This window comes from Vulpes lagopus, chromosome 18 (assembly GCF_018345385.1).
Source record: "Vulpes lagopus strain Blue_001 chromosome 18, ASM1834538v1, whole genome shotgun sequence".
Classification (NCBI taxonomy): Eukaryota; Metazoa; Chordata; class Mammalia; order Carnivora; family Canidae; genus Vulpes; species Vulpes lagopus.
In genome coordinates, this window is record NC_054841.1 from 6,018,790 (window position 1) to 6,032,935 (window position 14,146).

Genomic DNA, 14,146 nt, shown 5'->3' on the forward strand with positions numbered 1-14,146 from the left:
TTTAGGTACCACTGATTTAGGGTATTTGGCTTCTATCATAAATTTCAGCTTAATTTCCCACTTTCTCGTATTTCTGTTCTTTCAAGCAGACTTCGAGAATGTACCTGTGAATGTGTCTAACATGTAAACAACACCTTCCATACTGTGTGGGAAAACACACACACACTCTTGAACCCAATATATAGAAAGTTCCCTTCCTGCCTGAAGGAGCCCCAGGCCAGCTGAGCACTGGATCCCACAGTGCTTCTCCCACAGGAACCCTGCACTCACCTGCTGCCAAATTCCTCCTCTTGTTTGGCCGTCACCCTCTGTGCATCCTGCCACAGGCCTACACATTTATGTTCCCACAGATGTCAACGGCTCTACACTGCATACCCACCTGGACCTACCCCTTGGGCTGGCCCTCGAAGTTTCCAACGTCCAGTCCGCTCACTTCTCAGGCCTCTCTCTGCTCACACACCCTGCCCTGCCCATGTGAGCACTACCACTGGCACTGCACCTCCATCTCCATGGGCTGCCTGGGCCGCCTTCTCCTTCCAGGAGCAGCAGTGGCAGCTGCTCCTCCTCCTCCTCTCCTTTCCGCTCCCACCTGCTACCTGTCCCGTACCTTCATGCTTCCCTGCTGATGCACTTATCAGTGTCTTGTATTTCTGTAAATGTGCCCATTGGTTCTAATTTTACTTACATTTACTTTAAAGGTTAGCTTTGTATCCCTGCCATAAATACAAAACAGCACCCCTTGCCATAAAGCAAGCACAGAGTGCAGAACACAAAACAAGTCTCACCAGAATTGCCTGCCAGAGCTCTGAGTGTAGTGTCCTCTCTCTCGGGGGGCCTGGCATGTGCTGGAGTGAAATGAAATAAAACCTATTCAGAGCCTTTCTCCTCAAGGCAAGCAGGCATCTGAAGGAGCCCAAAATGGGAGTCCCCATGTTGCTGTGTCTCGCAGACCCGTCTGGGGTCCTGTCTGTGCACTGCCTCACACCAGCACTCATACCACTGGTGGTCACATCCCAACCTCTGGGAAAGTCTGACCAATGAGAACCATGCTCTGCCTTGAAGGCTTAGAATGAACATCTCCTCCTTCATAAAGCCACTGCTCACCAGAACAGTCAAAACAAAGTTCTCAGGCCCCTAAATTTAAACAATATCTTTGTCATCCACATGGTAGCTGGCCTCAAAAAAAAAAAAAAAAAAAAAAAAAAAAAGAACATGATTTTTCATATAACTTAGGATTCCTGTAGGACTACAGTCTCTCGTTGAGTGCAGGGACTATGTCAACCCTTTGCCCTCGGAGTACCTGCCACTTCACCTTTAATACAGAAGATGTGATAAACAGTGGTGAATAAATAAATGACATAAGTCAATTTCTGAATGCATTCTGTGAATTTCTTTTCTTTTATAAAAGCTCAATGAGACAGATGCCAAATTCTGTGATGGCTTTATTCACAATCACCCCAAAATGGAAACAACTCCATGCCTCTTGGCGACTTCCTCACCAACAATTACTTTTGGCTTGTCTTTGCATCCCAAATAAATGGAAACGCTCTGGGTGTCATCCTCTGCATCTGGTTTCTTTTATAGAGGGACCATTTTCAAACTAAAGTACATCGAGTCCACTTTAAAGCTGCCCTCTGCCTTCCTTCCCACTGTTCTTAGAATAAAAATCCATAAGCCCCAATGTGGCCTGCTGGGCCCTGTATGAAGTGACCCCTTCAGGTTAGTGAGCTAACCTGTCTTTCCTACTTCTCCCTCCACTGGCCACTCCACCACACTTTCTGTTCCTTACACTAGCCAAGTCCTCTGTTACTTCAAAGCTTTTGCTCCTCCTTTGCACCCTTCAGGTCAGCTCAAACCTCTGGAGGTGCCTTTGCCAACCACCACTATGGCAGCCTTTCTCTCTAAGGGACATCACCCTGTGTCTCCTTCCTAGCATTTGTCACAACTGCAGCTGCCTTGCTCAGCTGAGTGCCACTCTCTCCAACTGGACTGTGGGTTCCATGAAAGCAAGGGCTCTATCAATCTTATCCCTTAGGCCATCCCACCATATGCTGCTTAGGACAGAGGCTGGCCCTGTCCTAAGCAGGGGGAGGCAGAAGGAATAGGGGAAACCCCTCACTTTTCTCTTAATTTTGCTGTGAAAACTACTCTAAAAAATAAAGTCTTACAGAAAATAAAAAAGGAAAAAAAAAAAAAAAACAACCAACCCAGTCCAGTGGGGAAATCATCACATAACTAGCAATTACACTCTGATGAGATCAGTTCGATAACAAGGTACCCAGGGAATGGGGAAGGAGGTTTGGCAGCAGGGGTTTAGAGAGGAAGCAACTGCTCTGGAACTAAGGTTTACGGGGGACATGACCTTCCGGGCCGGCAGGTTAGGGCTGAGGGAACAAAGGCACAGAAGAGGGGTCAGGGCGTGGCCCAAGCTTGGCCTGTGCCGGAGGCAGCCAGGGACAGGTCAGAGAAGGCAGTGTGAATCTACCTCCAGCAACCTTGAGCCACAGAAGGGTTTTAAGCAGAGAAACAACTAATGAGATCTGTTTCAGAAAGAATTGAAGGATGTTGAAATATCACATGAAGGGAGGGACCCTAAACCACCTGATTTCCTCAGCTACCAAGACGGAAAAAATGATATATGTCAACAACTCACTGTGTGACAAACTTCTGCTTTTATCTCTTTCAAGGCTCGCTCAGAAAACACACAACCACAGCACCGCAGGAAGCAAAACCTGGAGAAATAATCCAAAATGGAGGATGACTTCAATAATTTAAAAATGATCACCCAGACTATCAGTTAACATTTGTCCAGTTTGTACAAAGGCCAAGAAGTACAAAGAAAAAAAATGGTCACATCTGATTTAAAGGAAAAAAATTAACACGTCCCATATATATCTATATGCTACTTTATATATATACACACATATATAAAAATCAGAAATATAGGCCACAGTCCTATTCCTGCTCCCCTGTAATAATCCTTTAGAATAAAGTCCCTTCTACAAAAAATAAATTAAAAAACCCTACAAACATAAAAAGTCAAAAGATAGGGGCAGCCCGGGTGGCTCAGCGGTTTAGTGCCGACTTCAGCCCAGGGTGTGATCCTGGAGACCCGGGATCGAGTCACGTGTCAGGCTCCCTGGGTGGAGCCTGTTCCTCCCTCTGCCTGTGTCTGTGCCTACCCCCACCGCCCCCGCCCCCCCACCCTCCCCGTCTCTCATGAATAAATAAATAAAATCTTAAAAAAAAAAAGTCAAAAGACAGAATAGGAACTCTGGGAGAAAATATCTTAAATATATAAGAGATTCAGTGTTTATGAATATAGAAAAAGGTCTCAAAAAGCAAAAATAAGCAATATATTAGAAAAATGGGCAAAGGCATTCACACAGGAGAAAGATAAATGGCCAAAACCTATAAAAGATGCTTAACCTCAACTGTTAAAGAAATTCACTGCAAAACAACGATGTGCCATGTTTTACATAGCCAGCGGTAGTGAGAGAGACTGAAGGTATCCAGCTGGAAAAGGAGGAAACAGGCAAGTCTTGGTGGCAGACACCGCATGGTGTGTCTCAGGGGGACAATTTGCAGTATCAAGGAAAGAATCACTTTTCTGACCATCTCTTAGAGGTTGCAAGATATGCATGTTTCCATGACTGTGGGAAGAACGCTGTTTATTTGTATTTCTAATGGCAGAGGTACAGGGAAGTGCGGAGTATGCATGTTGGTATTGGGCAGGTCTGTAGGGGGCATTAAACTCCAAACAACTAAGTCCACTGCCACTGGAGGCAGGGACTGCGGGAAAGGGGCAAAAATCACGTGCACATGTGACTTTATATATTCCTCTAAAAATGCCACAATTCTCACCAATTCTCTAGGGATACAGACTGCCATAACAAAGACCCAATTAATAACACTTACTACATTCATTTACTGTTGCTTAGGACCCCCCCCCCAAAAAAATCCTATTTTATGGATGATTATTAGTAATTTAGAAAATGATATTTTTTAAAAAAGTATTTTATTTATTTGAGAGAGAGAGAGAGAGAGTGCGCGAGCACGAGCAGGGTGAGGGGCAGAGGGAGAAGGAGGCTCCCTGGTGAGCAGGAAGCAGGATGCAGGACTCAATCCCAGAACCCTGGGATCATGACCTTAACCAACTGAGCCACCCAGGCACCTCGAAAATTAGTTCTCTTTAAATAAAGGCTCAATGTTTTCATTACACTAGTCATTTATTTCCATTTTTCTCTGCATTTAAATCTTCACTGTGTAAACTTTAATAGAGACACCTGAGTGGCTCAGTGGTTGAGCGTCTGCCTTGGGCTCGGGCGTGATCGAGTCCCCTACATGGAGCCCGCTTCTCCCTCTGCCTGTGCCTCTGCCTCTCTCTCTCTCTCTGTCTCTCATGGATAAATATATAAAATCATTAAAAAAAAAAAAAACTTTAATAAATGTATGAAGTAACCTTCAAATCAATTTTGCAGTGTGGAGGCCCTATTAATAGCAGGAGGGCAGAGCCAAAACAGGCAAAGCTCATTTAATGGGGAAGAGAGAAGAGAGGAGAATAACCAGCGAATAAAAGGGAAAAACTAGAGAAGCCACAATTGGAGCAACAGGCTGTATACAAGGAACCCCTCCTCAAGACCCCAGATTGAGTCTGTTTCTAAGTTCCTCTTTTGGGGTGAACCATGGTTTTCTTAAAAAGAAGTGGGATGCCAGACATAAAGGTCAAATACTGAGTGATTCTATACATTGGAAATCTCCAGAACAGGCAAATCCATGAAGCCAGCAGACTGGTGGTAGCCAGGGGCTGGGGGTGGAGGTATGTGGAGGACTGCTCCGTGGCTAGGGACTTTTCTTTTGAGGTGAGGACAATGGAGAAAATGGAACCAGACGGAGGTGTGGGCTGCCTAGCACTGTGGTTGTACCAAACACCCCTGATGTGTGCACCTTAAAATGGTCATTTTTTTAAAAAAGATTTTATTTATTTAATCATGAAAGAGAGAGACAGAGAGAGAGAGGCAGGTAGAGGCATAGGCAGAGGGAGAAGTAGGCTCCATGCAGGGAGCCCGACGTGGGACTCGATCTCCGGACTCCAGGATCACGCCCTGGGCTGAAGGTGGCGCTAAACCGCTGTGCCACCAGGGCTGCCCCTATTCAAGTCTTGTTAAGTGTCACACTGGAAATTTTTTAAAATCCCTCTTTACTTCAGGTGCTCCTATTCTCAAGAACAGAAAGCACAGACACCAAAGCTGGGTGGACTTGGATGCCACCTTACAGACATCCAGCACTTCTGCCCTAGGCACGACCCAAAACAAAGCACACTTTAACGAAGACTGTGTGATCATAAAGCTACAGGACAAAACAGCACCAGTATTCTCTAACCAGACCACACACCGTCTGCCCCACATCTGTTACTGACCTGTGCCGGCCATTCATCTCTAAGCCCACGACGGGGCAGATGAAACGTGCCCGCTGGAGGTCATCATGTTTGTCACCTTTTGTGTTTCCTCTGTCCCCTTCCCAGGCAGGATTATCAGAAAGTCTTAGTTCTGTCACATTCTGTGAAAAACCATCAATATATTAAGAATTCATCAGATTAAGGGATCATTCTTAGCTTCAATAGCCACCTAAATTAACCACCTAAATTATTCCAGTTCAGAATTTCACATCCAAACCTGATCTTCCTAGCTACTTCCTTTGACCACCAATTGTAACATGGATGAAAGACTTAAACCATAAATTGTGATAAAAAACAGGACTTTTAAAATTCACTGGCTGGCAAGTGATTAATTTCCACTTTGCCAATATTTTGCTATTTAAAAAAGTAACTTATTTTTTGGTTTCTGTTTTTTTTTTTTTTTTTAAGATTTAATTTATTTATTCATGAGAGACACAGAGGGAGAGAAGCAGAGACACAGGCAGAGGGAGAAGCAGGCTCCATGCAAGGAGTCTGATGCGGGACTCAATCCTGGAAATCCAGGATCAGGCCCTGAGCCAAAGGAAGACGTTCAACTGCTGAGCCACCCAGGCATCCCTAAAAAAGTAACTTTGGACATGAAAAATAACTCCACTAAGAGAACATTTTGTATTCGTTTTATCCAGAAAGGAACACTTCCTTTCTCTGTGAATGAATCCTCACTAAGGCTGCTCCATATTACTGCTACCCTCGTTTATTTAATATTTGGACAGACAGTAAAATCTATGAGGCCAACAGTCTAATGAGCCCAAGGCAGAACATTAGCCAGAGAATACTTCCATATTCCAAGATCTGGCTATTCAGGTTCTCAAAAACTCACCTTCACAAGGAGTGATCTAATGACTCCACTTTAGCATTTGAACACTTCTTGACATTTAATTGTACCATTTTGTTTTCAGCACCCCAGAGAGCAGCAGAGTGCCTCCAAAGGAAAGCCACCCTGGTATGGTCAATTTCCTGGTTGACAGCTAGCCGCCAGGTGTCTCATCAAGTTCTCCACTCAAGAGTATTTGTGGGCTATTAATTGACAGTAATGATCATTTTGCTACTAGCATTGTTTTATTTGAATTCTCTGCTTAAAAGTTCTGATTTAGGGGACGCCTGGATGGCCCTTTGGCTCAGGGCGTGATCCCGGATCCCAGTCCCGCATCAGACTCCTTGCATGGAGCCTGCTTCTCCTCCCTCTGCCTGTGTCTCTGCTTCTCTCTCTCTCTATGTCTCTCGTGAATAAACAAATAACATCTTAAAAAAAAAAAGTTCTGATTTCTTGAAGTTTTTTTTTTTTTGCATTAAAAGTTCAATCATATACCTTGAATATTATCTTCAATATAGAATTGCATAAATTAATTTCAATGATAATCACTTTTTTGAAATAAAATAATTATGCTACCATGGGTGTTTTAAGAATGAATTCTCTCTTCCCAAGATAAAGGGTGACAAAAATCAGGATGGTTACTTCTGAAGCACTACTTTAGCTACATTTCAGAATTACTAATTTGCCTGAAATTAACATATTTTGCATCCTGTAATCAATCCAAGAATTCAAACAAAAAGCCTAACAGAATAAAAAATTTACAAAGAAAGAAAAGAAAAAAAATCCAAAGCCTTATATAGGGAGCTAGGAATTCTGGTTCTGGTTTAGGTGCCTGATTAACTGTGTAGCCTCAAAAAGTCATGGAGAGTGAGCATTCTCACCTGTGAGATGAAGTGTTTTATAAGCTTGATGGTCCTCAAATTCTCTAACACTTTTCTGATTTCTCTCCCATTGACCAGATTTGCAAGATTTTGTCCTCTCAACCAACCTCTTTTAGTGAAAAATTTGTTTTTCCATTTTTATAAAAGAATTTTAACTGCCAATCAGAATGTCTAATTAGTTGGAGATACCACACGGATTTAACAAGTGATCTCCCTATAAAAACGGTAATTCTTTAGGTGTATTCCAAATCAGAAATTCAAGTCGCTGAGTTTTAACTACAAAAAAGTTCCCAAATATTTATTCATCATATTAAGAGTTTTGAACCTCTTTTGCACATATTAAATTATAACAGATGTTTAAGGCAGAAGGACCGGTGTGGGAACTTCTGGCTTGAGCTTTACATGGCCTGCCCCAAATCACACTTATTATTAGGCGGCTGGGTAGGAATGGAATTCCAAATTTCTGAGTTCAGTCTATAAAGTACATGAATTCTATAAAATAAACACTAACCACTGAGACCCTTGGAGAACTTCAGAATCACTGGTCTTACCTTAATGCTTTTAATGTGGGATGCGGCCTTCCCAAGAGCCTTTTCAGAAGATTTGTCCAATAGAAACTCAATGACAGCATCTTTGTTATAAAGTCTGCAACAATAAGGATTAGTCAAAACATTCTGGCAACATTCTGTGAAAAACTATCAATATATTAAGGAGTTCTTAATATACTAAGAACCTTAATTTATTCTTACTCCACACAAAGGAGTAAGAATAAATTCACTACAATCCAAAGTAATTTACATTTGATAACAGAAATGCCCTGCATTATTAAAAAAGTAAATTAAATCCTGCCTCAACTATGTCCAGAGCATACAAAGAAAGAATCTAGTTCTGTTTTGTTTTGTTTTTTTTAAAGATTTTATTTAGGGATGCCCGGGTGGCTTAGCAGTTGAGCGTCTGCCTTTGACTCAGGGCGTGATCCCAGAGTCCAGGGATCAAGTCCCACATCGGGCTCCCCACATGGAGCCTGCTTCTCCCTCTGCCTATGTCTCTGACTCTCTCTCTCTGCACCTGTCATGAATAAATAAAATCTTAAAAAAAAAAAACAAAAAAGATTTTATTTATTTGACAGACAGAAAGAAAGAGCACAAGCAGGGGGAGCAGCAGAGGGAGAGGGAGAAGCAGATTTCCCGCTGAGCAGAAAGCCCAATGTGAGCCTGAATCCCAGGATCCTGGGATCATGACCTGAGCCGAAGGCAGAAGCTTAACTGATTGAGCCACCCAGGTGCCCCAAGAAACTAGTTTAAATCAAGGGTTGCAAACTGGCAGTCTTAATGTGATCTGAATAGGATCTTAAAAATTGGGAAATTTAATAGAAAAGTACACATTTTCAACTTTTCCTGGGAAAAACAATCAGAAGTTCTGGAAGCAATAGGCCCACATTCTGGAACTACAACACCTGGCTGGAAATGAGCAGTAGCCACCCTTTGAGACAGGACACAAATTCCCCATTTTCCTACAGTCCCCACCATTCTCTACTACCCCACACTGCTCCTTCATGCATTTATGTTTATCATTCAGCTCTTATTGGGCCCTGAATTTTCAGATCACGGATTAAGTACACCAAACAAAACAGAAAAATGCAGAAGTATGTTCAGAGACAGGGAATGATAACTCAGACTTCGTAAGTTTGAGATAATTCACATTTCATGAATCAAGAACTGTATTTAAAATTCTTTTTTTTTCACATTAAAATTCTTTAAAAAATTAGTTAATAAAAATTCATCTCAATTAAGTAAAAAGAACCATACCTGCCAAGTTCACAGGCAACTATTGGTCGCCTTAATATTTCTTGACTTAGAGTACAATAGTTCCACTGGGCCACGAGTTCAGCATCTTTGTCAACCTAAGAAAAGAAAAAAAAAATCCTTTCAATTAACTTTCAGCTCTGAAAGACATATGGTCCACAGTTCTACATATAAAGGCTTATTCAGTAATACCACAGGTAATGATTTTTGTCTTTTATATCAAAGACAGTGACATATGAAGCTGGGACTTAAAAAGTCAAAGTAACTACTACCATGTCAAATAAAGTTCCCTCCAAATGTGACACCTACAACAGAACAGTTCACATCAAGTCATTAAGTTGCTTATGAAAGCTTCATATAAATATCACTATCTTGTTTTAAGTTTATTTATTTATTCTTTAAATAAATCTCTACACCCAACTTGGGGCTTGAACTCATGACCCCGAGATCAAGAGACATGTTCTTTGACTGAGCCAAAGGTGCCCCTAATATTTGTATCTTAACAATAAGTTAGAGAATCCATACTGAAAAAAATAAGCAATACAGGTTCATTTCTGTCAATGGGAAAGGCTCTAAAGTATTTGCTGATTTTAAAGATTAAGAATTTTAGAAAATAGATATATTTTCTTAAAAAGTTCAGCAAAAGACTATAAACTTCTTTATAAAAATCACCAATCTAACCCTGTTCATCAGGGGGCATATGAAATCCTTACCCAAACTATTAAAATCCAAACACAAGACCTTCTAATTGCCCTCAAATGATATCTCACCTATGTAATATTCTATGTCTCACTCTTCCCCTCCTAGAATGCCAAACCTGAATATAATAGGATGGCCCAAGTGGGAGAAATAGGAAGAGAGAAAGAAAATGTGGAAAAATTACCTTAAATTTACTTTTTATAGTAACAACTGCTTAAATGTTTACTGAGTGCCAAGTGCTGTGCTAAACAGTTTCCGTGACTTGATCTTTTAGCCCTCATAAAAATCCAGTAACTTATTATTTCTACTTTGTTACTGAGGAGCTGGAGGTACCAAGAAGTTAGGTTACATGTCCAAGGTTTCACAGCAAGTAGATGAAGGAGCTAAAATAAGAACCCAAGCAGGCTGTTTTATTTTGTTTTGAGATTTTATTTATTTATTTGAGAGAGAACGGGGGAGAAGTATTGGGAGGGAGAGTCTCAAGCAGACTCTGCAGTAACCGCGGAGGCCAATACAGGGCTCGATCCCACAACCCTGAGATCATGACCTGAGCTGAAACCAAGAGTCAGATGCTTAACCTACTGTACCTCTGAGACCATGCTTTTTTTTTTTTTTTTTTTTTAAGATTTTATTTATTTATTCATGAGAGACACACACAGAGAAAGGCAGAGACACAGGCAGAGGGAGAAGCAGGCTCCATGCAGGGAGCCCGACGTGGGACTCAATCCCAGGTCTTCAAGATCACGCCCTGGGCTGAAGGTGGTGCTAAACCGCTGAGCCACCCGGGCTGCCCTGAGACCATGCTTTTACTCACTACTTTCTATTGCTTTTCTATTATTTCAAATAGAACAAAACAGAAAAAAAATAGAACAAAGCCCACATTACTATAATTGTTATTCTACCCACACCCCAGACCCAAGAGCCACATTTTGGCAGCTTAAACAGCTTTTATCAAAATTCACAATGCAGCCAAGGCCTAAGAAAAACCTTAGTAAAGTTCGATTTTCTATACCCTTTGCAAAGTCAAAAAAACCACATTAAGTCAGTCTACTTTCTGGAAGCCTCACCTGCTTTACCCATAGTTCTCTGCTGATTCAAAAAATAACCAGGAGAACTGGGGATAGGGAGAAAAGTGTTAAACTAATCCTTATACCCAGAGATTTAAAAATTAGCAACCCCAAAAAACTTCTGAAATCCTTTTTTTTTTAAACCAAGGTCTCTCTTCTTTTCAGGGCAGGGCCTTGAACTACAGCAATAGTTTTGTCAGACCAAACATACCACATGAGTGATCAAAAATATTACGTTATTATGTATCTATTTGTGTTTTTAAAATTATGTATCTATTTGAAATGTAAGCAATGCAAAGGCTGGACAATGTTCACTGTCTCCAGGGCCTAGACTGGTGTCTAAGGTAAGCATTTAATAAAATATTTGTTAAATAAATAAAGTTAACAAAAATCCATCATGCCTGAGCACTCTGGTTGTCTCAGATCACCCTTTCTTTTGTCTACCCCCTACTGACACCTTGCCAAGCTTTTCATTAAGCTGCTCCTCTTCAGTCCTAGTCACAAGTTAACAAAATTAGCTGAATACTTTTTTGGCAAGAGCTCTCATGAGTGTTAACCATCTACCATTAGTGTATGTATATGTAGGTATGAGTGGAGCCGCCGGGCACACTCCATCCTCTTGAGTGCTCATTACCACATTCAACACATTTACTAAGCATCTACTGTGTGGTGGGCAGAGGTAAGACACGCAAAGTCTCTACTCACGCTGGAGAAAGACAAACAATAAACAAACGAGAACAACGATAAGCTCTATAAAGAAAAGGAAAGCAGCAAAAGAGGATAGAGAACAACTGGAAGTGACACGTATTTTGGCAACAGTGGGGTTGAAATGACATCTGAGGAAAGAACTGAATGAAGTAAAGAAATGAATATCTCAGCAAAGAACATTATCAGGTTGTAGAAATTATACTCCAGGCTGAGGAACAAAAGGCTTGTACGACTGGAAAAGGCTGAAAGACCTGGAAGGGGGTAGAAGATGAGGTGGAAAGACAGGCAAGGCATCTGATCACACAGGACTTTGTGCGATTTTGTTCTGAATATGAAAAAAGCTGGAGAATTTTAAATATAGTAGTGATATGTGAGATTTACTTTTAAAAAGATTTCTCTAGTTGCTGAAGGGAGAATATATGGAGCACCCACATGTGCCAGGCACTGTATCAGATCTTTTACATGCCTTCTGTTATTAAAAAGCCATTACTGGGGGGGCACCTGGGTGGCTCAGCAGTTGAGCATCTTCCTTCAACTCAGGGCATGATCCTGGGTCCTGGGATCCAGTCCCACCTCCGGCTCCCCGCGGGGAGCCTGCTTCTGCCTCTGCCTGTGTCTCTGCCTCTCTCTCTCTCTCTCTCTCTCTCTCGTGTCTCTTGTGAATAAATAAAATTTAAAAAAATAAAGAAAGAAAAAGAAAAGGTACCTGGGTGGCTCAGTGGTTAAGCATCTGCCTTTGGCTTGGGTCATGACCCCAGGACCCTGAGAGAGAGCCCTGCACTGGGCTCCTTGCTCAGTGGGGAGCCTGCTTCTCCCTCTCCCTCTTGCCTGCCGTGTACGCACTCTATTAAATAAATAAATTCTTTAAAAAATCTTTTTAAGGGGAATCCCTGGGTGGCTCAGCGGTTTGGCGCCTGCCTTTGGCCCAGGGCGCGATCCTGGAGTCCCGGGATCGAGTCCCGCATCGGGCTCCCTGCATGGGGCCTGCTTCTCCCTCTGCTTGTGTCTCTGCCCCCCCCCCCCTCTATCATGAATAGATAAATAAATTTAAAAGCCTTAAAAAAAATAAAAAATAAATAAAAAATCTTTTTAAAAAAACAAGTAATTACTAACATGGGGCACCTGGCTTAGCTGGTAGATCACATGACTTGATCTTGGGGTCACCAGTTCAAGCCCCATGACGGTCGTAGAGATTTTTTTTTTTAAAGATTTATCTATTCATGACACACACACACACAGACAGGCAGCGACACAGGCAGAGGGAGAAGCAGTCTCCCTGCAGGGACCCCAATGCAGGACTCGACCCCAGGGTCCCAACTTGAGCCGAAGGCCGACGCTCAACCGCTGAGCCACCTAGGCGCCCTGGTCGTAGAGATAATTTTAAAAATAAAGCATTAAAAAAAATAATTACTGATGCTGACTTTGAATTCCTGAATAAATGGCTGGAAGTTGGGATCCCTGGATGGCTCAGCGGTCGAGCGCCTGCCTTCGGCCTGGGGTGTGGTCCTGGGGTTCCGGGATCGAGTCCCGCGTTGGGCTCCCTGCGTGGAGCCTGCTTCTCCCTCTGCCGGCGTCCCTGCCTCTCTCATGAATAAATAAATAAAACCTTAAAAACTGGCTGGAAATCCTGGCTTCATTATCTGTCCGTTCTGTGATCTTGATCACGCCACTCACTCAACTCCCCTGTTAGCAGCACGGAGATTATCACATGCGATCTTCTCTCAACACCGCCGGCTCGCTCACATACTCACCGAGCTTACTGGGCCAGGGGCCGTGCTAGCGGCAGGGGACGGACAGACAGACTTTGCTCCGGGCAGCTCACCTGCCTCTGTGGCCGACACTAATCAACCACGAAGGCAGGGTGCAGGGGAGTCAGGTGGTTAGGACCCGAGCTCGTGTGAATAAGGGAACCTCTGGGAGAAAATGAGGTCCAGCGTGCACCAGGCTCAAGGAGCAGCAGCCGTCCGCTCACGGCGACCAACGGCAGCCAGTCAAGTCCCGGCCCCGCAGCTGTGTCCTCCGGGCCCTCGATTTCTCCGTCTGAAAGCGACGGGGCAACGACAGTGCGTGCCCACGGGCTGCTGTGAGACCGCACGAGCCACCCCGCGTTATTAAGAGCGAGCACCAGGCAGGGTCTGACGGCGGTACCGCTGTCAACCCTGAGTCTCCCCCAACGAGCACGGCGGCCTCAGGAGCCCCGCTGGCCCCACCCCCACCGCCCCTCGCTCCCTGGACACCCCACGACCGCCGGGGCCCCCTGGACCCACGTCGCTGACCTTCTCAACCTTCTTCGGCCCCTTGACCAGTTCGTGTCTCTTAGGGATTGTTCCTCCGTCGCAACCCATCGCGAGCCGGGAGCCGGGAGCCCGAGCCGGCAGCAACACCCCGCTGCCGCCACTTCCGGAAGTCCCTGGCGAGCCCCTGGCGACTGCGGCAGTCACTTCCGGCGCGCCCGGATGACGCAGGCGCCCCTCGCGCGCAGCGGGGCGGATCCGTTGCCAAGCTCCGGTTGCCATGGAGAGCGTCGCTAGGCGCCGGGCCCGGGAGGCCCCCGCGGCGCGGGTTGCGGGAGCGCGGGCCTGTGCTTGCGCGCGCGGGGCTGGCGGAGCATCCCGGTCTCCCGGGCCCCCGCAGGTCCCTTCCTGCTTTCCGGTGGGCGCAGGGTGCAGGGTCTCGGCTGCACCGTGGAGGTCGCT

The 14,146-nt window shown here is 44.1% G+C and overlaps 1 protein-coding gene across 2 annotated transcripts in view; it reads right to left on the minus strand.

Moving 5' to 3' along the window:
• Positions 1-13,878, minus strand: part of RTF2 (replication termination factor 2) — a 39,036-nt gene extending 25,158 nt beyond the window's left edge. For both annotated transcript variants that reach the window (XM_041733095.1, XM_041733094.1), the window contains exons 1-5: positions 13,727-13,878; positions 8,980-9,074; positions 7,723-7,816; positions 5,420-5,559; positions 2,654-2,732 (exon numbers count right to left, since the gene is read on the minus strand). In XM_041733095.1, the coding sequence (XP_041589029.1) occupies positions 2,654-2,732; positions 5,420-5,559; positions 7,723-7,816; positions 8,980-9,074; positions 13,727-13,795 (477 nt within the window). In that variant the 5' untranslated portion in view covers positions 13,796-13,878. The remainder of the gene's footprint in view (positions 1-2,653; positions 2,733-5,419; positions 5,560-7,722; positions 7,817-8,979; positions 9,075-13,726) is intronic.
• Between the last annotated feature and the right edge of the window lie 268 nt (positions 13,879-14,146).